Consider the following 23,919-nt stretch of genomic DNA (forward strand, 5'->3'; position numbering starts at 1 on the left):
AAATGGTTTATCCGTTTATGGCCTTTGATATCTATATTGATATATATATATATATAGCTCGAAATTCTACGCTGATGAAGAATATTTTATTTAGGCTTCGACTAGACTATCTATAATTGCCTGTAGAAACATTGCCAATTAATATCATGCAGTTATTTGATGAGTGAAGGGTACAAAAGTTGGCCAAATGGATGACATCATGTGCTAATGAAGCAAAAATGTAGACATTTGTGTTGTGTAAACTTAATAATAATGTGCCATCCGTATTTATCAGCATAATTATAACTATATAAAACATAACTCATTTATATGCAAAGATGCGGACTAAGCAAATCAGAGTACAATGGGCAGACCGTATAATAGAGAAAACAATTAAATACCACTGACATTAGCGCTCATTGTGATCAAATGTATGGCAAGAAGCTAATCATCAGATGGATTTACGAAACGCGGTAGCTTCAAGCTGGCTCAGTGTAAACTCAATTAATGTATTATGGTAAACATGAATTAGCATTTACATAAATTCATAAGCGAGCTTTAATTACAGCTAATGAACAATATGCCAAAACAAAACGGCCAAGAAAGCGAATAAGAATCCCAAAAGGGAAATGACAAAAACAGAGTTACCGGACAGATGCTTGGGTAAAATTTAAATTTCAAAGTCAAGGCCAATGGCTGAGGTATAATTAGCCCTCGGTTCGTGGCGCTAGGCAAACAAGCCATAAAAATATGCATAAATAATCCAAAAAAAATCTCTTTAAAAGAAAAACTAGTTAGTTTGGTATGACTAAAACAAAAGAGCGTCAAATTAAGCCATAATTCTGTTAGTTACGCGCCCGATCTCAAGCGGAGAAATAGTTGTTGCCATCTGGCTGCCTTTAAGAAAAGTGGGACAAAGCTTAGAGCAGATCTGCAACGGAAGCCAAGAGTTGCCCATAAGCTGGCCGTCAAAACGATCGACATTTACATACGAGATTCGTTCGAGAAATGGGAAGCAAACAAAAGACTGAAAATTTGAAATTTGAGATTTGGTAGCTGCACATAACATTAACAACAAGTTTTTTAATTCGCTTGGGCCATGAATCTGTTTGACTGTCTGACTGTTTGACTTGCGTCTCTTGTTTGCGCTTGGCTTGCAAATGATCCAACCGCGGGCAGAGAGACCCAGCCCCGACCAGCCCGACAGATAATAAATCTACTACCCAATATTTGGACAGCGCAGAAAACATAGCGAAAAAATTAAGCAGCATTGCTCATGATATACTGCCTGATAAACTTAATTTGTAGTTGCAATTTACTCCACAGCACAACTCATCACAAACCAAAGGCAATGCCGGAGCAGCAAATTAAAATATCACCATAAATAATGGGCCCTACTGTGAGGAGTAATGAAGCGTTCCGGGAGTGTGTACAACTATATGGTATGAGGAAACAAGTTATAAGAAACTGAGCAGACAGATCGTTAAGGTCTCTTGATTTCTGTATGTTCTGAATTTAAATAATATTCAATTTGTTGATGTAACTTCCTCTATTTTTATTTATATTTATTGCATTTTTCGGAACTGATCAATAAACTGTTTATATGCTTGTTAATGATATACGAAGAATATGTTTTAATTCTTGTGGGCGTATCTCTATTCAACTAAAAGCCGGAAGTCCGGAAAGGCTATTGTCTCTAAGTTCTTTGAGACTCGTATAACAATAGAAATCAGAAGTAAATGCAGTAGAATATTTTATTTATTTCCTTATGATTAAAATCTAAAACATTTTTGCAAATAAATGCATCTTTTTGTATAGATTTATTTATTATTATATATATATTTTTTATTATTTACTTTAAATACAAATCTTTTGTGTTTGGAACTTGTATTTTTTATTGATTATTTTAATTTTCTTTGCTTTAGATAGCTAAAGAAAATCGTGTGATTTTGTAGCTGATGTCTCTTGTGACTCGAATTAAAATGATAAGAAAGATCAGATGTAGACTGGTTGAGATCACAAACGACATATTTTAATACCCTTCTTTTCCAAACCGATGTTTGAAGGGTATAAAAACGCCTTTGATATAGCATACAAATTTAATTAAATTTCCTAAAGGCACTACTCATCTATATATTATTTTTTTTTTAAATTAAGACAATGGCCTAACGGTGTGCAACCTTCAAGAAGCTGTCAGAAGCGGCACCCATATTAATTTAAAGAAGTCACGTCAATAGCCAGACCCAAATTTAAAGCATCCACATAGCTTGAGCAAATGGAACTGGTTTTGGTAATAAAATTAAACAAACAAAAAAAAACAAAATGTTAATGGCCAAGGGCTTTAGCCAACAAATCACATGATGTACATGTACAACAAATCAAATGGGATGAAAATTGAATGAATTATAATGCAAATAATTATTGGTAGCTTAGACCAATTCCAGGATGAGCTAAAAGCTGTCAAATATATGCAATAAACAACTTATATAACTTGTTCTAGCCAAAGATCGCATGGCAATTAAAAAAAATGTAGCATATTTTGAGAACAACGAACTATAAAGTGGTCATAAAAAGTTTAATCAAACCAGTTTTCTATCAGCTAGGCATGCGATAAAAGTAATTTGCAAATTTCCGGCTCTATGCAAGACATTTGCCAAAAATAAAATCGACGCAACCAAATTCCAAAAGTAAATATAATAAATTTTAAACAAATTTCCCTTTGGCACTTATTCTTTATGATATCTGATAGCGATGATAAAAATCAATTTGATGGCATAAATTTAAGAAACGCACAATAAATTCTTTGACCAACAAGATGCGATCAATATTGGCGTCAGATCAGTCAATTGACTGGCCCCCAAAGACGAGTCAGTCCTACCAAGCTTTAATGAGTATATTCATACTTGAATACTCAATTCGATATTCGATTTTGGCTACACCCAAGCAAACATCAGAAGCGGCTTTGAGGCAGGTTTTACGCACGCAGCTTGGAGTATTTGAACGCCCGCTCTCATCTGTCGATGGTATAAATAGTTACGGTCGAGTCCATAAGCAGACAGAAGCTATTCAAGCGCTTGTGGAGTAAGAGTCATCTAATCACTGAAATGGTAAGCAACGAATGATGGAGCCCCATGCTCGAGGATTGGTTTTAATTGTGGTTTCTTGTACAGAAATTCTTGGTCGTTGCCGTTGCCTTCCTGGCCTGCGCCAGTGCCGATGTCTCCCACTTGGGATCGGGCTACAACTATCAACCTCCAGCGCCCGCTCCGGTCTACCAGCCAGCTCCCGCTCCGGTTTACCAGCCAGCTCCCGCTCCGGTTTACCAGCCAGCACCCGCTCCGGTCTACCAGCCAGCGCCCGCTCCGGTCTACCAGCCAGCGCCTGCACCTGTCCACTATGAGGCGCCCGCCCCTGTGAACACCTATGTGCCACCTGCACCCGCTCCCGCTCCCGTCCGCTATGAGGCTCCTGCACCAGTCTACCAGCCCGCCCCTGCACCAGTGCACTTCGAGGCCCCCGCACCAGCCCCAGTTCACTTCGAGGCACCCGCACCTGCTCCAGTCAACACCTACATTCCACCTGCACCAGTGTCGATCCCAGCTCCGGCGCCAGTCTATCAGCCCGCACCTGCCCCAATTCATTTTGAGGCACCCGCACCAGCTCCAGTCCAGTACTCTGCACCGGCACCCGCTCCAGTTCAGTACTCTGCTCCCGCACCCGCTCCAGTTTTCCAGTCCGCACCCGCGCCCGCCTACCAGTCGCACCAGTCGCTCGAGGAGATCGAGCAGCCCTCTGCCGATGGCTACCGCTACAAGACCGTGCGTCGTCGCGTCTACCGTCGCAACCGCCTGTAAATCCGAAGCCCCCAAAGTGCAACGCATCCTAACGAATTTCCCATAGAATATCAATAAAAGAAAAGAAAACTGAAACTTTACCAAATTGTTTTCCAATCAAAATGCTAGCTCGGCCGCACTCAATCAGCAACAGTCCCAATCAGCGGCTGCAGCCGGCAGCTTCAACTTTATGGACACTTCAAGGCAAGCCTCTCGCCCAGGAGCGAGCATCCATTTAAGTTGGAAATTTATGAAAGCCAAATGCATGCTTGAGAGAAAAGAGAAATCAACTTAGTATCCGCATCGGCATCGCCATCGCCATCAGCAGACAGATAGCAAGAGGCGGCCGTCAAGGAGTTGCCTGAGCAGGAGTAGGAGTCGCCTCAGCCGCACACCCGCTCCCCAAGGAGTTGCCGCACGGCATTCGGCATGCACTCACATTTATCACGAAATTTATGGGCTGGAATGAGCTTTGATGATGTGGAAATTTTTCTCGTTAGATTCAAAAGTTTCGCCCACTTCCACGCCCACGCCCAACGGCCCACGGCCGTCGTGCACATTGGCCTCATCAGACCACTGACCACTTGTGGCTGCGACTGCCGCAATTGCGCTAACAAGTGCCAGGACACAGGACACAGGGCACAAGTGCCAGGATATCGACGGGTCGCAGACCAAAAAAAAAAAATTAACAAGAAAATGCGATGACATCGACGACGTCTTTACGATTTGATTAGGGAAATGTCTGCAACGACGCGTTGGCTCCAATGGATTTTACTGCCCAGTTGATGTCCAGGGTCAGGGCTCAGGCAACAGTGTTTGAGTTTCGGCTTTAAAGCCCCGCCACAGAAGCCACACACATTACACGGCGCATACTAATTAAAAAGAAAAATAAAAACAAATATTAGTTTTATAGTCCAGATCTGCCGTCTAGGAGATACCCTGTAACCAGCTTTTTGCATCACACAAGCACACACGCCACTATCTGCTAAAAAGCTTCTATGTATACCGGACCGTACGACGGAGTCCCTCATTTCTTTTAGTAATTTAAATGAATGTCAAATTTGGTGCTCCAATCTCTTGCTCTTTGGACGGACTTGGCAATATCCACTCGATCTTCAAGGATAAACACACACATACGGACTGGAGTTGCATATGCGTGCTTCTGCCTGTGCCAAGCATTTGCACAACTTCATTGACCCTCTTGACTCAATTTATAGCTACAGGGTATGGTAACAAAAAGCTGCCAAATTAATTACGTAATTAAAACAAATCATTTTTTGCTAGGCCTATCCATAGCAACCGCATCAAGCCGGACAGAGGACAAAGGTCCTGGGACACAGGCCGGGGCGAAGCCAGTTCGCCAGCCCAAGCCTGATTTTGTTAATTGCATTTTGGTCAAATATTGGCAGCTTAATTAAATGAATTAAAATGCGTTTACGCTTTGATGCGCACAAACCGGCTGGACCGGAGCTGGGAAAATTATATACATTGGGATTTACGAGTAGGTGGATATTGTGGAAATTGCATTGCTCCATTTTGACAGGCAATTACAATTTATAGACTATTGAACTTGACCACACTAATCAGTTGGCATTTGTAACTGGAATGTGCAGTGCGGTCGGTTGGATTCAAAAAATTAGAAATACATGAAATTATACATATAAATATATAAAAAAAACATCTACACCAATTATAAAAAAAGAAAAGTTGTTTAAAAGATCTCTTAAGATTCGTGGATCATATGATACCTTAATTCTTAATCAAAAAACTTTTGGTACAAATTAACATATTTATTAGGTCAAATAAAATGTGCGACCTTCAATTTTATTCCCTCAAAATTAATCAAACGTTCGATTTTTGGTAATGTTCAATCAGTTGGATTTACTTTAGCCGATAATAAATGAAGCTTACTTTTGTTTCAATGTTTCACTCTTGCAAAAGTTTAACTAAATAAAACCAAGATAGAAAAAATATTAAATGGATTTCAACTTTGACTCACAGTGCTTATCTGCCCAGCAACATTAAACGTGAAATTGCAGAAATTAATTATTATTATGAATCAATAATAAAATAAAAAAATCTGTACTATTATTATTATACATACATTTAATTAATACTGTAAACCAATTAAAAAAATATAAATAATATATAATATTATTATAAGCATACAACTAATTATTATTATAAATTAATAAATAACATTTTCATGTTTTTGCATAGAAGTAAAACATATCATGAATTAAAGACTGAAGCATTTATTTATGTATAATTTATAATTTTCAATTTAATATCTTTAAAAATATAGTATACAATTTTTCAGCCCGCTTCATTATTCTGAAGCTCTATTATCTGCATTCACACACACACACACACACACACGCAGCAGTAGCAGCGATTAATGAATCGCTTAGTTCGAATAACAATCTGCCAGGAATGGAGAAATGTGCAATTTTCAGCCTCATTGCACTCTGCTCACCGGCTTAGCCAGCTCTGGCCAAATAAAACGCAGAGACGACAGGTGGTGCAGCGATGGCGGTTGGAAACAGTTGACAGTTGGCTGCATTTGCAACCGCACTTAATTAGCAGTTAATGATGCTGATTAACACGCATTACGGCCGAGCTGTACGTCCACCCCGCACTCGCTGCGAGCTGTCCAGGTGTGCAATGTGTAATCAATGCTTTAGGCGCCATGGATTACAAAATAATCGCACAGCAGACAGGCGTCAGCCCCGCCCGAAAGTATGCAAAAGAAATGGACCCGACGCAACGCAAAAAACAAAAACAAAAACGAAAAAAAAGAAACCGAAAAAGTGAAAATGCGGCGCATATAAAAACTGATGAGGCCTATGAACGGAGCGGGCAGGTATTGGGCTTACAGCAAGCGCAGCTTACGGCAGTTTCGAGTACACACACACACACACGCACACAATATTGACAGTATCTGCGTAATTATATCAGCAGTGGCAGCCGCACGGCCACTGAAATATGCAACGTTGACTGCCTTCATTTATTTTTACTGTTACTGCATATTGGGGCGGCGATTCAATATGTGCGGCCATATCAGTGCCTGTTTTACACCTATACTCAGACCCCAAGCCACACCCCAACCTTACTGCCGCTGAATGTTGCAGCAGTTGCACTTCATTTGCAGCATTAATTTGTCGCGCGTTGATTTATCTCGCGAAATACACAGATATACGAGCATATAACACGGACCCAGCATCGACCTGGGGTTGCCTGAATTTATGATCTGGCAGTCGCCGGGTATTAAAAAAATGTTAAAATCGATTGTTAAGCGTTGTCATCTGTTGAAGAGTTGGCATTCCGTTAGGTATTCTGCGCTTGGTTTACATTTCACATTTTGATCCAGTTGAATGCATTTTAAATATTTATTTGATCAACTTTGCAACTATTTTCACTACTAAAACGTGCCAAGAGAGCGGGAGACCATTACGTGTGGTTTATTATGTTGACCCTGGAGGGCGATAGGTCATCAAACGCGTTTTGAAACTCAATTGGATTTAAGACGGCGACAGGCAAAGCAGGAAACTGAAAGTCTCAACGTAAAATATGCATTAGATAAAGCCGCTTTTCGCATTCGAATGTGAATCAAAGCAAATAATTAATCGCCAAAGACATTATTCAAACGAAACTTTGCGCCTGAATATGTAAATGGACTACTAAATGAACGCTCAGTTGATAAAAGATAAATATTTACTTGGCCGCAGAAGGGAGCAATTAAGAAACCTAATCAAATAATGCGTAACATGTTCTTAAGTATAAATAAACCAGTTCCATACAGGCACACAATTTAAAATAAATTCTATAAGTATTTAGCATGAATGAACTAGTTCAATTTGGAAAAAAAAGCCGCTAATAGCAGCTAAAATTATACTTTAATATTTAAAAGGTACTTTATGAAACTTGTTATTATCGAGATCCTGCAAAAATATTTACCTAATGTAGTTCCTGTAACTGGCTACAGCATTCTAAAATAAACTTTAAATTTATTATTTTAATTTAATTAATGCAAAAGTTTATTAAGAATCTTATTTGCAATCGTAGATTGTTATGTGAGTATTTTAAATAAAAGTTTTTAACCTCTTTGCGGGCAGGTTGGGTTCAAATAAATGTCATTCAATAAACCACACAATAAAATACCTCAGCATAGCTTTTAAAAAAAATTTGCTAATCCGATTAAAAGCCACCGCAAAAGCTTCAAAGTAAATGTCTTAATATTGTTGCATTCACATACTTTTTCCCATTTAAGTTCGATTGCAATATGATTTGAACTTATTTTTTCTTTCAAATCGTGCAAATTGTAATTCCAACAGAATTGCTTTGTTATTCTTTGAAGCGCTGCATTCCCAAATAATATTCCAAATGCTATTTTTGCTGAACATTCCCCCAAATAGTTGTGTGCCGTCAATTTTTATACATTGCAGTGCAGCATGCGTTGCAACTTCAGCTATTAACAGACAAACAACTAAATTACGTATACGCAATGTTGCATGACATGCTATGACATGTGTAAGTGTGTGTGTGTGTTTGTGTGTGTGTGTGTGCCTGTGCGTGTGTGGGTTCAAAACATTTTGCAGTTTCAGTTTATTGGCGCTACGAAAATAATGGAATTGTCAAAATAAAAGCGGGTTAAGTGCTTGTTTGCATAGCTTTTGTAGTTTTTGTTTGTCGCGAGCTGAAAATATATTCGAATCACAATGGCGACACAGAAACAGCAACAACAACAACAGCAACAACAGAAGCAACAACAACCACAACAGCAGTCGTTGTGACTGACGCCGAAATGTCTCAAATGCTTTTTGGCAAAACTGAAGCGTTGACAATCCAAAAAGTGGCTCATTGGCAATTTGTGTAATTAAAAGAGCGAGAAAAGCGTGTCCTTCACTGAATTTCCACACACAAACATACATACACACACATACACTCGCCCACTCACACACATTTGGCGGCTAATTTGTTTTCCATGCTGACACATGGGGCGAAAGACTGGCGTCGGTCGCACTGGCGACACGCTCAACTTTTGACCTGCAGCTGCTCGCATATTCAGCTACGCATTTGTATCTGTATCTAACGCATACGAAACAACTCTGGGCCATAAAACGACAACAATGGGCCGCTTGGTAGCGAGTCAAATTTGGCAAGACGCATCTCAGCTGTAGTCCGCAGTACGAGTCTTTGTCCAAACATACTGGTCCGCCTTATCAAAGCCAATTAAGCAAACTAATCGCAGCAACTTTTGGCTTGCCCGTCAACTCAGCTCGGCTCAGCTCTGTTCGGTGGGTAGATCACTTTGATAGAAAATAAAGCATCTATGTTTTATGCAAATTACATTTAAATCCAAGCAATGGCAAACAAGTGCGAATGTCACTAGATATTGGACATAGCCGATTTCTAAACACACTTTAAATTAACAAGGACCTATATATAGAAATATATTATTGAAGGTTTTTATATTCACATATTATTATAGTCTTTTCACTATAATAAACATAAGTATTTCAATTTGCCTTACAACATACCCTCAGAACTATTTTTAAGGGAAATAAAAATTAATTTATTAAATATTAGAGTATTAAAAACTTATCAAATATAAATAACAAAACAAATCATAACCAACTAATTCAAAAAAAGTAATGTCAAGATAATTAATTTTTCGTAGTTTTTTTAAAAGTGAATTTAAATGTAAAAGAGAAAAATATCAACTAAAATACAAACAAAAACAAATAAATAATAAATGAAAACAAATATTAATGAATATTATTATTGATAACTCGAAATAAGATGTATAAATCTCGACATTAAGTATTTATTAATTTGAACTATAGATAATATCAATTGCTATACGACTTTTAATAAAGAAAATAATTAAATACACATTCTCCTGACAACTTTAGATAGGTACTAACCGACTTTTGCTATCTATAAGAACCGTCAAATTGTTGAACATATAACCCCGCCAAGCTTATTATATACCCTACACTCCATTAGTTTTTGTGTAAATAGCTGTTGACAATAAAATTCTGGTTTCTAGCATATTAAGAGCCTATAATGTGCGCAATTCTTCATCGCGTTTGTCTTCGGACCCAGCACCGCGCACAGTTTCATATAAATACTCCCGGCTCGGCCTGTCAGAGATATACTAGCTACCTAAACGTTCCAAGTAACACGCTCAAAATGGTAGGTGAAGCAGAAGTTAATAGCAGCAGTAGCTGCAGCAGCATCAGCCAGTTGGAGTAACTCAATCAGGACTAATCCTTTAAATTTTGCTTACAGAAGCTTCTTGTTGTCGCCTTCGCCCTTTTGGCCGTTGCCCACGCCGATGTGTCCCACCTGTCGGGCTACAATTACGCCGCACCAGCCCCAGCTCCGGTGGCACCAGCTCCTCTGCCCATTAAGGCTGCTCCTGCACCATTGCCTGTAAACACCTACATTCCACCCGCACCCGTGGATGTGCCTGCCCCAGCTCCCATTCGGATTGAGGCGCCCGCTCCAGCACCAGCTCCCATCCGTATTGAGGCTCCAGCTCCAGCTCCCATCAGAGTTGCTCCTGCTCCGGCCCCAGTCAACCAATACATCCCACCAGCTGCTCCAGCACCCGCCCCAGCTCCTATCAGGGTTGCTCCTGCTCCAGCCCCAGTCAACCAATACATCCCACCAGCTGCTCCCGCTCCAGCTCCAATCAGGTCAGCTCCCGCCCCAGTTCTGGCTCCCCAGCCCGCTCTGGAGGAAATCGAGCCCATCTCTGCCGATGGTTACCGCTACAAGACCGTGCGCCGTGTGATCCGTCGCCGTCGTTAAGCAGTGAACGACCCGATCCCTAAATTTTAGGCGAAGACAAGAAGTTGATTCAATAAAAAGATATTAAGTTTCTACAAAATATATAGTTTGCTTCATTGCACAAATGGGAAATGATCAATCACGATATCACCTTGATATCTTAATATATAAAACAAATTCCAAAAGCAATCGACTAGAAGATACCCTGCGCCGAAGTCCGGAATACTCTCGATGTTCAGTTAATAAAGATGTTTTGCAAGAACTTAATTTAAAAGATATAAAATCAAGGTTTTATCTTTGAAATATGCGGATATAATTAAGTCAGAGTTCAGAGTTCGGGTCGGAAATATGAAAATATTAAAATAAACTTGATCTGCGCGTGCTTTACGAGAACCTGCTTACCAAACATAATGTCTGCATCTTTTACAGCCTCTGTGCTCGGCGTGGCCAGTTATAGGATTAGATATAGATATATATATAATGTTATAGACTCTGCGTCCGGAATTGCATTGCAGAGTATTACAAATAATAATCAAAATTAAAGCGTACTACTGAGCTGATTCTCCACACAAAATCAAATTGTTTAGTTTATGTTCGAGTTCCGCAGCTATGCATCGAAAACCTTCCAGCACATATTTAAATTGTATTTCCTTATTTCGATAATTTAGGATTTATGCGCTGGAATACTTGCTAGCATATTAACACTTTCATTATGTTAGACACAAATCCTAATTGGTATTCATATTATGCAAACAGCTGGGAACCGAAATCTATTTAATATGCCTGGCATTCGCCGGGAAAATAAATTAGGCAAATGCGATTCTCGGCAATTAACTAGCCGACCAGCAAAATCAGCAGCAATAAAGCCAGAGAAATATGAAAAAAAAAACAAACAAAATCAATTGTTATTAATTTTAGCATTAATTTAAAACGATGCCATAGGCTGAAAGCTCATTTGCTGAACATAAATCAGCATTGTGAGCTTAAAATTAAAAATAATGAAAAAAAAAAACAGGAAAAAACGAGCAACAAGATTAAATCAAATTTAAAATAACACAAGAAACATTGAAAAATAAAGCCATTATAAAATAATAATAGTTAAAGAAGAAAACGCATTTCATGCCGAAGCTTAGATACCCTTGTGCTAGTGTTTTATATGTAACTCATAATTAATAGTTTTACCTTCTCATAAACAACATGGATTGGTATAAAGTAATGCAACGGCGGCCTCAGATAAGACAAATAATTTAAAAACCATATGTATTAATTTTTATAGATTTATATATTAAAGTTAATTATTTTCACATTCTTAGTTCAATTGAGTTCAGTTTACAAATCTCAGGGTTCATTGGTTTCCCGTATATAAATATATATTAACACTCAAACGCATTATAAATGAGTCAAAGTTTCTTCATAGTGTCTTCAGAAATTCGTCTGAGCACACAAAGTTGAGGACAGGAAGAGACATACGACACATATTTCCGAAACAGCTGTCCAATTTACTTTGCCTTTTTATGCAGATAATTCATCTAATAACCATGACAAAGCCAATACGCCACAAAACAACAAAAATATGTGAGCAATATGAAAATGAAGAAGAAGAAAAAACATCGCTAATAGTGCGAGTGACCCACGAACATACATCAAGCTCAAGAGCTCCAAAGCGTCAAGAAAAGAAAAAGATGAAGAGACTCCACTCAGAGACGAAAAAGAAGCAAAACAATAACTAACGACATTCATATGTAAATGGTCGAAATGTTATTTTTTTTTTGATCTAATTAAAGAAGCTTTGGCTCCCAAGAGCTGACCCCCCTCGATGCCCCGGCGCAATGCTTCATTGCATTGTCTTAAGGTGTCGGAGTAAGAAACCCGTCCAACCACTTGGCATTGACGCCCCTCTACCGACTCGAACTGAGACCCCATATCTCAAGCGTAGCTCGCGGCACTTGAGGGCACACACAGATAGCGTGGCATCGCGCAATTAATTTGCGGCTGCAGCGGCTGCTGCTGACCCGAGGTTCAACTATGGGCTATAAAAACCGCAGCAGGCGTAGAGTTCAGCAGTACACAGCGACTGGTGATACAAGCAGCAAGCACAGCAAAGAGCCAAGCAATCCAAGATGGTAAATTGCATCAATGGATCATTAAAGGACTACAGAAACATCTAAATAAAACTGCCAATCTATCGATTCACAGAAATTCCTGATCATTGCCGTTGCCTTTTTGGCCTGCGCCATGGCGGATGTTTCGGAGCTGGGTGAACAGGGCTACAATTATCCACAGCCGGCGGCGCCAGCACCTGCACCTGCCTACATTCCCCCACCACCTCCACCACCACCACCGGCACCAAAGAACACCTATATCCCTCCTCCTCCTGCTCCGGCCAAGGCATACATTCCTCCTCCAGCCGCTCCAGCCAAGGCCTACATCCCACCCCCACCTCCACCACCACCACCAGCACCTAAGAACACCTACATTCCCCCTCCTGCAGCTCCCGTAGCTCCCGTCAACACCTACATTCCCCCTCCTGTTGCCCCCATCCAGGCTGAGCAGCCCATCTTCGATGAGATCGAGCAGCCCGCTCAGGATGGTTACCGCTACAAGACCGTCCGTCGTCGTGTCTTCCGTCACCGCAACTAAGCAGCTGCTCTGTGAATTCCAAGAATTTTGTTGACTAATGTGATAAAAGAAGAAAGATGAAGAGAATTTTTAAGAAATAAGTTTTGTTAAAAAATTTGAAAATCTAAACGAACGCAATAAACTTTAAAAACAATTATTAAGCAAATTTGAAGAGTTTCATATTACTTTAACTAACCATAAAACTGGAAATGTGATTCTTAGGATAGTCGGGCAAGGCCGGGTAATATCTGCTATGGCCGCTGTTAATACAGGCTTTCTGTGCTCCATATTAAACGTCATTCGATTATCATTAATTCAAGTAAGTCTTGTATCTCTGTTTATCAGGTTTATATTAACAAGTTGTATTAAAAATCTACTTAACCTTTCTACCGCTCGCCCTCTCTCTTTCTCCTTTTTCTGCTCCTCTTACTCTAACCTGTTTTTACTTCATTAGTTTTTTAGTGTTCCCTGCTTCTAATAGGTGGCGAACTAATACATTTTTTGGTGAGCACATGATAAAACATGTTTGTATTTATATTTAGTTATGCATAAATAGATATGCAACTTTAGAAAGCTTCAAATATGTTCTTAAATATATTGTCCGTAATTGATGTATACGGAGGAATTTAGTTTAAAGAAAGCACAGCTCATTCTTAAATCTACTCTGAAAATCGATTTGAAGCATATTGAGCAATCCAACAGGTCAACCCTTAGCAAGTTTTGGCAATCAACTCAACTCACTTCACTTCCACTTAACATGCCACAGCCCATTGCCATGCCTAAGAGTCATGCCCATCCAATATGTTTACCACAAAAACCCTAAACAAACCGCTCAAGGCCAAACACATGTCACCGGCATTCAGACTGCTATCGTCTCTATCGCCAGTGCAGTAAAAAGGTCAATTCAACGACCAGACCAATTTGAGCTACCCAAAAAATGGATAAAACATTCAATGCCAAAAAAAAAACAAGAAGGAAATATGTACCCCCCACAACAGAAAAGAAAAAACAAACAAATCCTCGATTACAAAATCAAACAGCATGAGGCAAAAATTTGCTAAAAAACAAAGGAGCCAACTTGTTGGCCATAATGCAAAATGGGAAAATATGCGAATTCAATAAACTGCTCGCCAGTCTGAAAGGATATGAGGCAGTCCTGCGTCGATGAGGGGGCTTCTCTTCCTGCTTTAGTTTATATCCTTGTGTTAGCTCCTCTCTCTGCCTCGCGCTCCCTCGCTCTCCCTTGCTCTCTCTGTCTTGCTTCAGCTGTATCTGCAGTGACATGGCAGAAACCCTTACAAGTCATTTGGCCAATTGCTGTTGACTTTGCTCTAAAACGAATTTGCTTTGGCCAACGCCGCCAACGGTCCTCGTTGTGGACGTCGCCAATGGATGCCACATATTTTGCACCCAGTTTATGCTGATGACATGCAAGTGGCGAAATTATTTTGCGCTCGTGCATTTTGCTGCCAGGCGAATAATGAGCAGCAAACAAGCTGTGGAAATCAGCAGACAGGACGGCGCGGTACAATGGGTATCAAGGACTGCAAGGGAACAAAAAAGAAAACAAAACAAATCATGAAGTCTGCAGACTTGACTAACAGACACCCAGTAACCACAACCCGTTAATACTCTAATTAACTGGGCCTATATATTATCACTATAATAAATAAGCTCTACATAACAAGTAGGTGAAAGAAATGGTAAAAATGGCAGCTTACAAAACATTAGGAATTTGAGAGAATTTCTATTGTATTTCGTGACAAATTTTGTTTTTCTTTAAAACATCTTTGGACATTATATTATAATTAAAACAGTGAACAGTATTAAAGTTATCCATACAATCTTTAAGGAATAACCTTTGGAGAATATGTTGGGAATTCGTATATACCAAGTCATTTTAACTAGATACAATTAAAAACTCAGCTAATTATCGTTTAGTTACATATTATATAACTAAAAACAAACTACATTTTTAACATATGGAAAGAAAGGTAAATATTGCTAAGTGCTTATCTAGACCGGGTCCGGGGAAGTCAGCAGCAAAATTATAAAAAAATATATATTTAATATTATTTGCATTCCTAAACTAATAAGCCAAAATGAGAGAGAAATATATATAAAATAATAATATAATATTTAAAAACAATTTTTTTTAAATATTTAGATAATCGTCAGGTTTTTTCTAAAGAGAAAAACTGTTTTTATTAGTTGCTGTAAGTTGAATTATATTTAATTTATCAGACTGAGGTACGCCTTGGTCAAGCAATTTTAAAATAAATATAAAAATACAAAAAACTAAAATAAAAAGAATATTAAGGAAACAATTACTTAGCTTGAAAAAAACTCGATCGGGTCGTGCCGCGCTGGTCAAGTTTTGAACTCTCCATGCGATGGACATTCCACTAATATTTAAAACTGAAACAGAGTTCGTAGTGTCTTTAAACGTCTTGACAATGTATACCCTTATGGGTCGAGCTAAGGTACGGGTATAAAAACAAAACTGCGGCAGACACACGCCCCCTGCTCATCCCCTGCTCCTCATTTGGCGAACCCTCAACCTCCGCAGCTGCAAGCCGCAGCCGCCTTTGTCGCCATCGTGTGACATACGAAAATTCCCCATGGAGTCTATCAACAGTTGATAAAATGCGAGTGGTCTGTGTGGGGATGGGTGTGTGTGTGGGGGTGTGTGTAAGTGTGAGGGAGCTATCCCATGCTCATTCTCATGCTTAGCATTGGCATTTTGCTTTTGCTTTTGGTATGTACATAAGTTTATTATTTTGAAGGTAATTGGATTTGTGTTGCAGCAACAGCGGCAGCGGCAGCGGCAGCCAAGAAGCCAGAGACCCGACCTCGTCCAGGAAAGTCGCATATTCTGCGGCAAAATAATAAGAAAATATATATTTTTTCTTACGCGCCGGCAAGGACAATGAACCTAAAAGAGGATGAAGACGGCGTCGAGAATGGCGCACATCCCAATCGCAATTGCAACATATGGCCGGGCCGGGCCGGGCTAGGGAGCCGCTGCCACCACTGGACTTGGACATTGGACATTGGCCATTGGCCAGCCTCGAACAGGGCCATTGTTTGCAGTCGTAATTGTTTTCCTAATGGATAAAGTCTATAAATTTCTGTGCACGACGCACAGCCAAATGCGAAATATGTCACGAATGTTAAGCGTTTTATAAACGACAACTACGGACCAGGACGAGATGTGGATGCTGCGGCAACTTATCGATGCCAGCCACTCAGCGGGAGTGGAAACGAAGTGCTTTCCCAATGAATGGAAAATTGAGTTGTTTATGGACCTGACACTAAAATCTTTGCGAAATGTGAAGTAGAATTTAGACGCCAACAACTCCACAATAGGAATGAACCATATTCTGGCTGTATTCATGACCTGCCTTCCAAATATATAAAATTCCACTTAATGCAGCTGTCAAAATCTGCTGTCTTAAATAATTCAACGGTTGAGACCTTGCTAGACGAGTGCCCGTCTTCGAGTTTCCTAGTTATATTAACTTGACCTAAAAAACTCACCTCACTAATCTTTAAAATGCTCTTTAATCATTGTTAACCTTGGAATAAAGTGATCCCAAACAATGTCTGTTTATGTGTATGTGTATCTAAGTGTGAATACCTTACGTTTTTTTTAATAACTTGAAGTTATTAACTTCTGTATTAGCTTCTGTTAACTTCTTAACCGTTAACTTCTTAACCGATCTGGATGAAATTTTCTACAGTAGATCTTACTGTACTATACTGTTATTGATTATCGGAAGAAAACTCGAACTTCGCAGGCACTTGGAGGATATACGGATCTACAAGTATCTAGCTCTAATAGGTTCTGGACAGACAGACGGGCATGGCTAGATCAACTCTGCTATTGATGCCGATCAAGAATATGAATGCTTTATAGGTTCGCAGTTGCTTTCTTCTGCCTGTTACATACATTTGCACAAAAACATTATACCCCTTTTACCCATTTTCAATGGGTTCAGGGTAATTAAAACTCAATCTTAAAACATTAAAAAATAAAAAATAATATGAACATTTTAATATATTTTACTATTGATATATTTATTCATAGCTAATAATTAACTTTAGTTACATTATCCTGTTCGAGATCCTTTGATGTGTATCAAAGAAAATACAAGACAACAATTTTACAGTTACAATATCTTCTTCGCTCTAGATATGCTTGGTGCCAGCTTCCAACACACTCGAGTCCAGCGATAACAACAAAAAACAAGCAAGACTCCTCTCCAATTCAGATCGGGTCACATTTAGTTGCGGTGACGGAAGACACGACGACGCACAGTCTTATAACGGTAGCCATCCTGAGCGGGCTGCTCGATCTCCTCGAAGACGGGCTCCGCGGCGGCGGGCGGAATGTAGGCATCAGCCGGGGCAGCCACGGGTGCGGGTGGGATGTACTCCGGCAGCGGTGCAGCTGGTGCCGGTGGAATGTACTCGGGCGCTGGTGGTGCTGGGGGTGCGGGCGGAACGTAGGTCTCCACGGGTGCGGGCGCTGGTAGTGCCGGCTGTGGGTAGTCATAGCCGGGCTGGGCTAGTTCCGAAACATCGGCGAAGGCGCAGGCCAGGAAGGCAACGGCAATGATCACGAATTTCTGTAATGCAAGATGGCATTAGGTGGCATATAAAGGTATATCTCAGTGAGTGGCTGCCTACCATAATGTCTTGATGTTTGTGCTACGATGGGTAGACGCAATGTGCTGTGGCTCTTGGTGAATGCAACACCTTATATATGTTAGCTAATGTGAAGATCGCCGATCTGTCACTGCCAGCGGCGACGGAAGCTGTCAAATGACTTTGAACTTGATCGGCCCCAGCTGCCTCGCTCTTCGCTTGTCTCTGCCGTCCGGCTGTGATCTATAGATCCAATCACTGGCTACGCCGACCGGTTTCTTGCGGTCTGTGGATGCACGCAGCTTGAAGAATTGATGGAGCTTTGATCACGTTTCGTCTTTATCTATGCATTATCTTGACCCCTGAGTCTGTTGAGTGGACAGCAGCCAATTGATTTTTGGACTTAGAGGTCAACAAAATGCGCTTTGTGTGTTCGAAATGCGGCCCTTTAATTGATTTGCTTTGCCGGTGGCCGGGGCCACGCGCCAAGCAGCTCACTCAAGCGACCCTGAAGCGACCCCCGCTAGAAAACCTTTTTTTTTTCGTTTTGTTATTATTTTTGTTGTTAGTTTTTTTTTGTGGTTTGAAGCGTGTGCTTGATTAAAAACAAATTTAATTTGCATTTTGTTTGAGAGCGCACCAAACTTCAATTACTGTCCAACCAAAACTGGGAATAAGAGATTGTTCAACTGTTGGCAGCCGCCACGAAGGGGTCATTTTAAAAAGTACAGTGGACTTAATTAACATATTTGAAAAAAAGCAAAAAATGGTTTTTATAAAATAAACTCATTTACTCGGTTCATTAAAGCTGCATAAAATATATAATAAATAAAATAATAATATTTTTCTGAAACAGTTCGTTTCAAAACTTTGTAAATATTATATTGTATTATATCATTTATATATTTGAAGAGTTTCTGAATATATTTTAATTTTATTAAACTTGTATTCTTTAATTTTTGCGCTCCTTGACCCCATTGTACAGCAGGTTGTGCAGTCGCTGATAATATTGCAAATTATTTTCTTTTTTATGTTGATTATTTTTTCGACCATTGCCCCGCCCATTTCTCTTATTCTGCTGCCACACCTCGCACACACCTTGACGTTGGTTTTCGCTTCGCGTTTCTTTACAACATTTTTATGAACTTTGTTTTTCATTTGTTCGTTTCCGTTTTTCCGAGCTCATCATATTTTAATGTGGAGGATTCCGTGGCGGCATCTTTGGCTTTCGCTATGCTTCAAATTATTCTCAAGAGATTTGCAGTTCGTGATTTTAGCGGGCAATTTTATTGGTCGCCCTCCGCTTGCCCCCAGCTGCTGTGGGGTGGCTTTCAGTTTAAGACTTTCTTTTCAATGAGTTTTTTGGAGGGAGGGGGCGACGGTTGAATTGGCCGTAAACCTTTGCCCTGCTGCAATTGCAGCTGATGTTGTGGCCCGGGGCACAGGGCAAGGGGGCTTGGGTGTATGAACATATCAACTGGCTTTTAATTAACGCGCTTAAGTCTGCATTAACTTGGCCTAAGCCGTTTTTAATTTCTCAGCTACCCGCCGGCTCACATAATTGAATTAGCCAAAGCACCAGACACTGGACACAATGCGAACGACACAGGCGAACCTTATGCGCCGTTATCCTTGATAATTAATTTAGACGCAATTGTCCAGCAGCCAGCGGAGACGGGGAGTGAGAGTGGCCAGGGCGATGCCAACCCAAAATCCTTTGCCGTTTCACGTCACGTGCCTGCGATTTTTTCATAAATCGCCAGCAGGGACAGCTTTGTCCAGCTGCAGAGTCTCCACAAAGAAAAGCCAACACAACTAAGCATTTTTTTTTCTATTTTTTTTAAGAGTCAGTTTTGACAACGCACGTCCCTAGCAAAGGGGGCTAGCTGCCCATAGACAGGTACATGTAAGATGCACACGTAGCACGCATTGGAGATGCGTCAAGTTACCTGGCGCAGTGGCAACATTGGCAGCAATGGCAGCACCTTTCAGACGAGCCATGAAATCGAGTTTACAGCTTACTAGCTTCACATAGGGGCCCAACAATACGTATACGAATGTGAATACCACTGCGAGTACTCGTAGTGCTACTCAAACTGTACTCTGTAGCAGCGGCAACCATAATTAAATGTCAAAAATGACGCTACGTGCGAGGCAAGCAAAGTGGCTTCAGGCAGCAGCTCCGCATGCTGCCGGAGGCCAAAGTTCAACGAAAAATGCCAAAGAAAAGAAGTTGCTTCTTCGTTTTTTTGCCCGGGCTGCCCCAACCAACTTTCTTAGCATCAAATAAACATATACACACATATTTCGAACTATGTATGTGTGAATGTCGAATAGGTAGAATAGAAGTTAGTCTAAACTGTCGACGGATAAGTTTTGTGTTAGAATATTAAAGAAATAAAATTAAAAAAAAAAAGAAATAAAGTGAGATGGGAAGCGAGCGATTCTTATGGTTCAAATTCCTAACTTCACATTAAAAATTTCTCGACTCAAGTAAACTAATAATAAAAGACAGCCTAGACAAAAAAACAAATGATATTTTTTAAGTTTCATCAATTAGCCTACAAACCTGAGCCACAAACATATTGTTTATTCTGCCGTTTTTTGTTTAATTGTTTTTACTTTAGTAAAATTATTAACAATACTTGATTGCATACTCTTACCCCGCTAAATAAAGGCAGCGCTGATCAAAACTATCTGCATACTTTTGGCATGTCCATTAATATCTATAAAGAACTTAACTTCACTACAGTAAAGTTACTTTCGTGCTACGTGAATGAATTACTTACATGTTTAATATAATTGCAATAATTTTGTTAACTTCTGTTTTATTGTTGAATGAAAATATTATTTTTTTATTTCTTTAAATTTCTACATCACAGTGTGAACTATTTGTTGGCCTTATTTGATCCGGCATTTGTAAAAGAATTCACAAAAAAAGCCTGCTAATATAAAAAAAAAATCATTTCCTAGCAAACGTAGCAAGTTGATAAACTATACTTGAGATATCAGTTTATAAATTCTATTATCAACAATAGCATTTTTGTAATCGCTTAATTTAGTGCCCAAAAACTTTTGACACAAAAAAAAACCGGGAAGCCCTTAAAAATACTCTGAAAGTAATTTAACATTTCCCTTTTCCATCTCGTACTTCTTTCCCACTATCGCGTACGCCATTTGCAAACTCTGAAAAAAGTAGCTGGAAACTATTTGAAATTTTTTTTGGCCCTTGAATATGTATCGTACTTTTATTGCCAGTCTGTATTATTTGTTGCCCTTGTTGCATGTGCATATTATGCCCCCGAGGCATGGGGGCACTAGAACATGGGCAGAGGTTCTTCCCAGGCAACAACAAGCGATGCTTATGAAAAAGTACTTAACGTGCACAAAACTTATGTGCCAAGAGACTTTCCCCAACTTCCCACTTTCCGCTGATTCCAGACTGAAAGTTACAACGACATACAAATTTTTCACTGGCTACAACAGCACCAAAGGTGGGTGAACAAACGGGGTATGGTTCACGGCATCCTATAAAATATTGCCAATAACACATTGAAACGGCGGAGTGAGTGAATGCTTACAGCTCCTCACGTAAAAGAAACTTTCCTCGAAATGCTAATCGCATTTTTCAATAGAAAAGTTCTAACGCACTTTTTTAACAGTACGCACTTAACTCAATCTAAACTAACTGTACTTGGCTCTTTTCACCACTTCAACAGCATTTAACTTTAAATTAATTCATTCAAAAATTTTGTACACCACTCAGAATTCGTTCTATTCGTGTTACCGAGCGATCATCGAAGCGCCACGCCCACAAAACGAGTGATAAATCACATCGCAAAGGGCATCACGCAAATCCTCACGCTGCCGAATAAAACGATTCATCTCATCAACGCGGGTGTGACTTGCTTTCAGAAAGTGTGAAAGTAAGTGAAGACTGACTACAGAAATGATCCTGTGAAGTATAGTCTTAATTTCTCAATGCCCACCAAAATGCTCTAGACGCCACTCGACCAAGAACCGATTGGGAATTCTAAGAAAGCGAAAGAAAAAAAAGCAACTCGTACAGGGGTTGCTGTTCGGTCGCGTTGAATTACGTCTTGTATGCGACAGCTACTTGTAAAATTGTGTGCGAGCGACGATCAGCAGTGAACGATTCCAACTGATTGAAAATATTAAAACACGTTTTTTACAATTAAGTAAAAATAAAATAATGAAAAAAATCACTTGGCAGCGGTGGGATTCGAACCCACGCCTCCGAGGAGACTGGTGCCTTAAACCAGCGCCTTAGACCGCTCGGCCACGCTACCTGTTGTGTGTTCTGTGTCAAATGGGCTATAACAGAGAACGAGAAGGAGAAAACAAGTATAAAACTGCGCGCTCGTGGAATTTTCGTTGCTTTGCGCTCGTTTCACGTTGACTACGACGATGACGTAACGAAAGGCCGCAGTAGTATTTTGATGTTGAACTATTTTCATGGGGCGGCGCATGGGGCAACACCTTGAGTTTATTTTGCTTGCCACACTGCGGCGCATATAAATGCGCTCATTGGGGAAAATGCCAATGAAACGAAATCAATTTCTAGCGTATTCTTGACTATATTGAAGAGCTCTGCATTAAAATATTTATTATTTTTACAAAACTGTCAGCGTTTTTGCTAAGACGGTTGGGAAATGCGTTTAAAATTCAAATGAAAATGCGAATTTATGCGTGACGTGCAAGGGGCGCGCTGAAGGGGCAAGCTAAACGAGTCCCTCACATGTGCAACCGCAGCAACAATTTGCCGCCGCCTTTGTTATTGTTCTTGTCGGTTGTCTGCCGGCTGTCGGCTGCCGTCTGATGTCGGTTGCTGCAGCCATAAACTGAAGCCGGCGACAGGCAACTCTATGGGAGAGGCACTCGAGGGAACATCCGCAATGAAATTAGAAAATTGCAATAAAAATCTTTGCACGGGCGACAGGCAAAACAAAAACAAAGTCTGCGGTTTTCCTGGGCGAGTCTCAGCTCATGTACAAGGGTGTGGTGCGGTGTGCCCTGGGTTGTAGGTTGGGGGTTGGGGTGGTACGGGCAACATTTGCGGTTTCATTAAAATGCCAGCAAAGGTCTGCAAAAAGCAGCCGCAGCCGCGTCAGCATACAAAATATTTAGCCACACACGTGAATTTTCCACAAATTTAAGGCGCTTGGCATGCAAATAATTGCAGAGCTGTAAATATTTAATGCCAGACGCGTGTAAAACGCAAAAAATCACGTACGGCACCAATTGGGCAGCAACCGGACCAAATGCTAATGGAGTTAATTGTGGGCATTACCTGGAATCCAATGAATTTCCTGGGACATGTCCGAGAGAGCCTCAAATTAAATTTCAAACAATTCACTAACCGAAATGACAAAGCAATCGAACAAAGGCGCATTGTGGGCACATTCCAGGCGCCTTCCAGGCGACAGACAACACGCACAATTGAAATGCAAGGCGGCGGCCTCTGAGCTTGCACGAATTAGAAATAAATGAAAACTTAATGAATGAGTTGACAAAATAGTTCATCTTACATTGCTTAATTAGAAAATTTGTGCGCATTTAGTGAATCATTTAATTTAATTTAAAGACAACGTTCTTTTAATATCAATTGGTTCATGAGCCGCGCAAGAGTTTTAATACAAATGAATTAAAATGAGGAATGAAAAATACGTCTGCCGATAATCAATGAAAAGCACTTCACATTATTACGATATTGGGCGTCGCCACGAAACATGGTAGCGTGGCCGAGCGGTCTAAGGCGCTGGTTTAAGGCACCAGTCTCCTCGGAGGCGTGGGTTCGAATCCCACCGCTGCCAAGTGATTTTTTTATTTTTACACTTTTGTTAAAAACATGTTTGAATACCTACAATCAGCTGGAACTCGTCTGCTGATGATCATCGCTCGCTCGCACAAAATGTGACTCGTTTGCTTAGAAGCAGCGGCTACACACAATAACAAAACGCAATAAACACGCGACGGCGACGGCATACCAACCCCTGTACGATTTGTATATTTTTTCGTT

General features: G+C 40.2%; 3 protein-coding genes and 3 non-coding genes across 6 annotated transcripts; 3 read left to right on the top strand and 3 right to left on the bottom strand.

Moving 5' to 3' along the window:
• The first annotated feature begins 1,388 nt into the window (after positions 1 to 1,388).
• On the top strand, positions 1,389 to 10,710 carry LOC135428016 (skin secretory protein xP2-like). Its single transcript, XM_064681804.1, has 3 exons — positions 1,389 to 1,421; positions 3,150 to 3,674; positions 10,314 to 10,710. The coding sequence occupies exons 1-3, from the start codon at positions 1,389 to 1,391 to the stop codon at positions 10,629 to 10,631; spliced, it is 876 nt and encodes a 291-aa protein (XP_064537874.1). The 3' UTR covers positions 10,632 to 10,710.
• A 1,097-nt stretch (positions 10,711 to 11,807) lies between these two features.
• LOC135428017 (uncharacterized) lies at positions 11,808 to 13,250 on the top strand. Its single transcript, XM_064681806.1, has 2 exons — positions 11,808 to 11,822; positions 12,807 to 13,250. Exons 1-2 carry the CDS (start codon positions 11,808 to 11,810, stop codon positions 13,248 to 13,250), a joined length of 459 nt encoding a protein of 152 aa, XP_064537876.1.
• Positions 13,251 to 17,406: 4,156 nt separating this feature from the next.
• LOC135428190 (uncharacterized) lies at positions 17,407 to 18,574 on the bottom strand. The gene is made up of 2 exons (XM_064682032.1): positions 17,922 to 18,574; positions 17,407 to 17,860 (listed from the first exon to the last, which is right to left on the bottom strand). The coding sequence occupies exons 1-2, from the start codon at positions 17,922 to 17,924 to the stop codon at positions 17,516 to 17,518; spliced, it is 348 nt and encodes a 115-aa protein (XP_064538102.1). The 5' UTR covers positions 17,925 to 18,574; the 3' UTR covers positions 17,407 to 17,515.
• Positions 18,575 to 21,636: 3,062 nt separating this feature from the next.
• Positions 21,637 to 21,851, bottom strand: LOC135428290 (small nucleolar RNA U3). Its single transcript, XR_010436233.1, has one exon. It is a non-coding gene; the product is annotated as a small nucleolar RNA U3 (small nucleolar RNA).
• A 256-nt stretch (positions 21,852 to 22,107) lies between these two features.
• Positions 22,108 to 22,189, bottom strand: TRNAL-AAG (transfer RNA leucine (anticodon AAG)). The gene has a single exon. It is a non-coding gene; the product is annotated as a tRNA-Leu (tRNA).
• A 1,442-nt stretch (positions 22,190 to 23,631) lies between these two features.
• TRNAL-AAG (transfer RNA leucine (anticodon AAG)) lies at positions 23,632 to 23,713 on the top strand. The gene has a single exon. It is a non-coding gene; the product is annotated as a tRNA-Leu (tRNA).
• The last annotated feature ends 206 nt before the right edge of the window (positions 23,714 to 23,919 follow it).

Source organism: Drosophila montana, unplaced genomic scaffold (assembly GCF_035044405.1).
Source record: "Drosophila montana isolate Dmon_TW-CO22-7 unplaced genomic scaffold, ASM3504440v1 contig_2438_1, whole genome shotgun sequence".
In the NCBI taxonomy this organism is placed as follows: domain Eukaryota; kingdom Metazoa; phylum Arthropoda; class Insecta; order Diptera; family Drosophilidae; genus Drosophila; species Drosophila montana.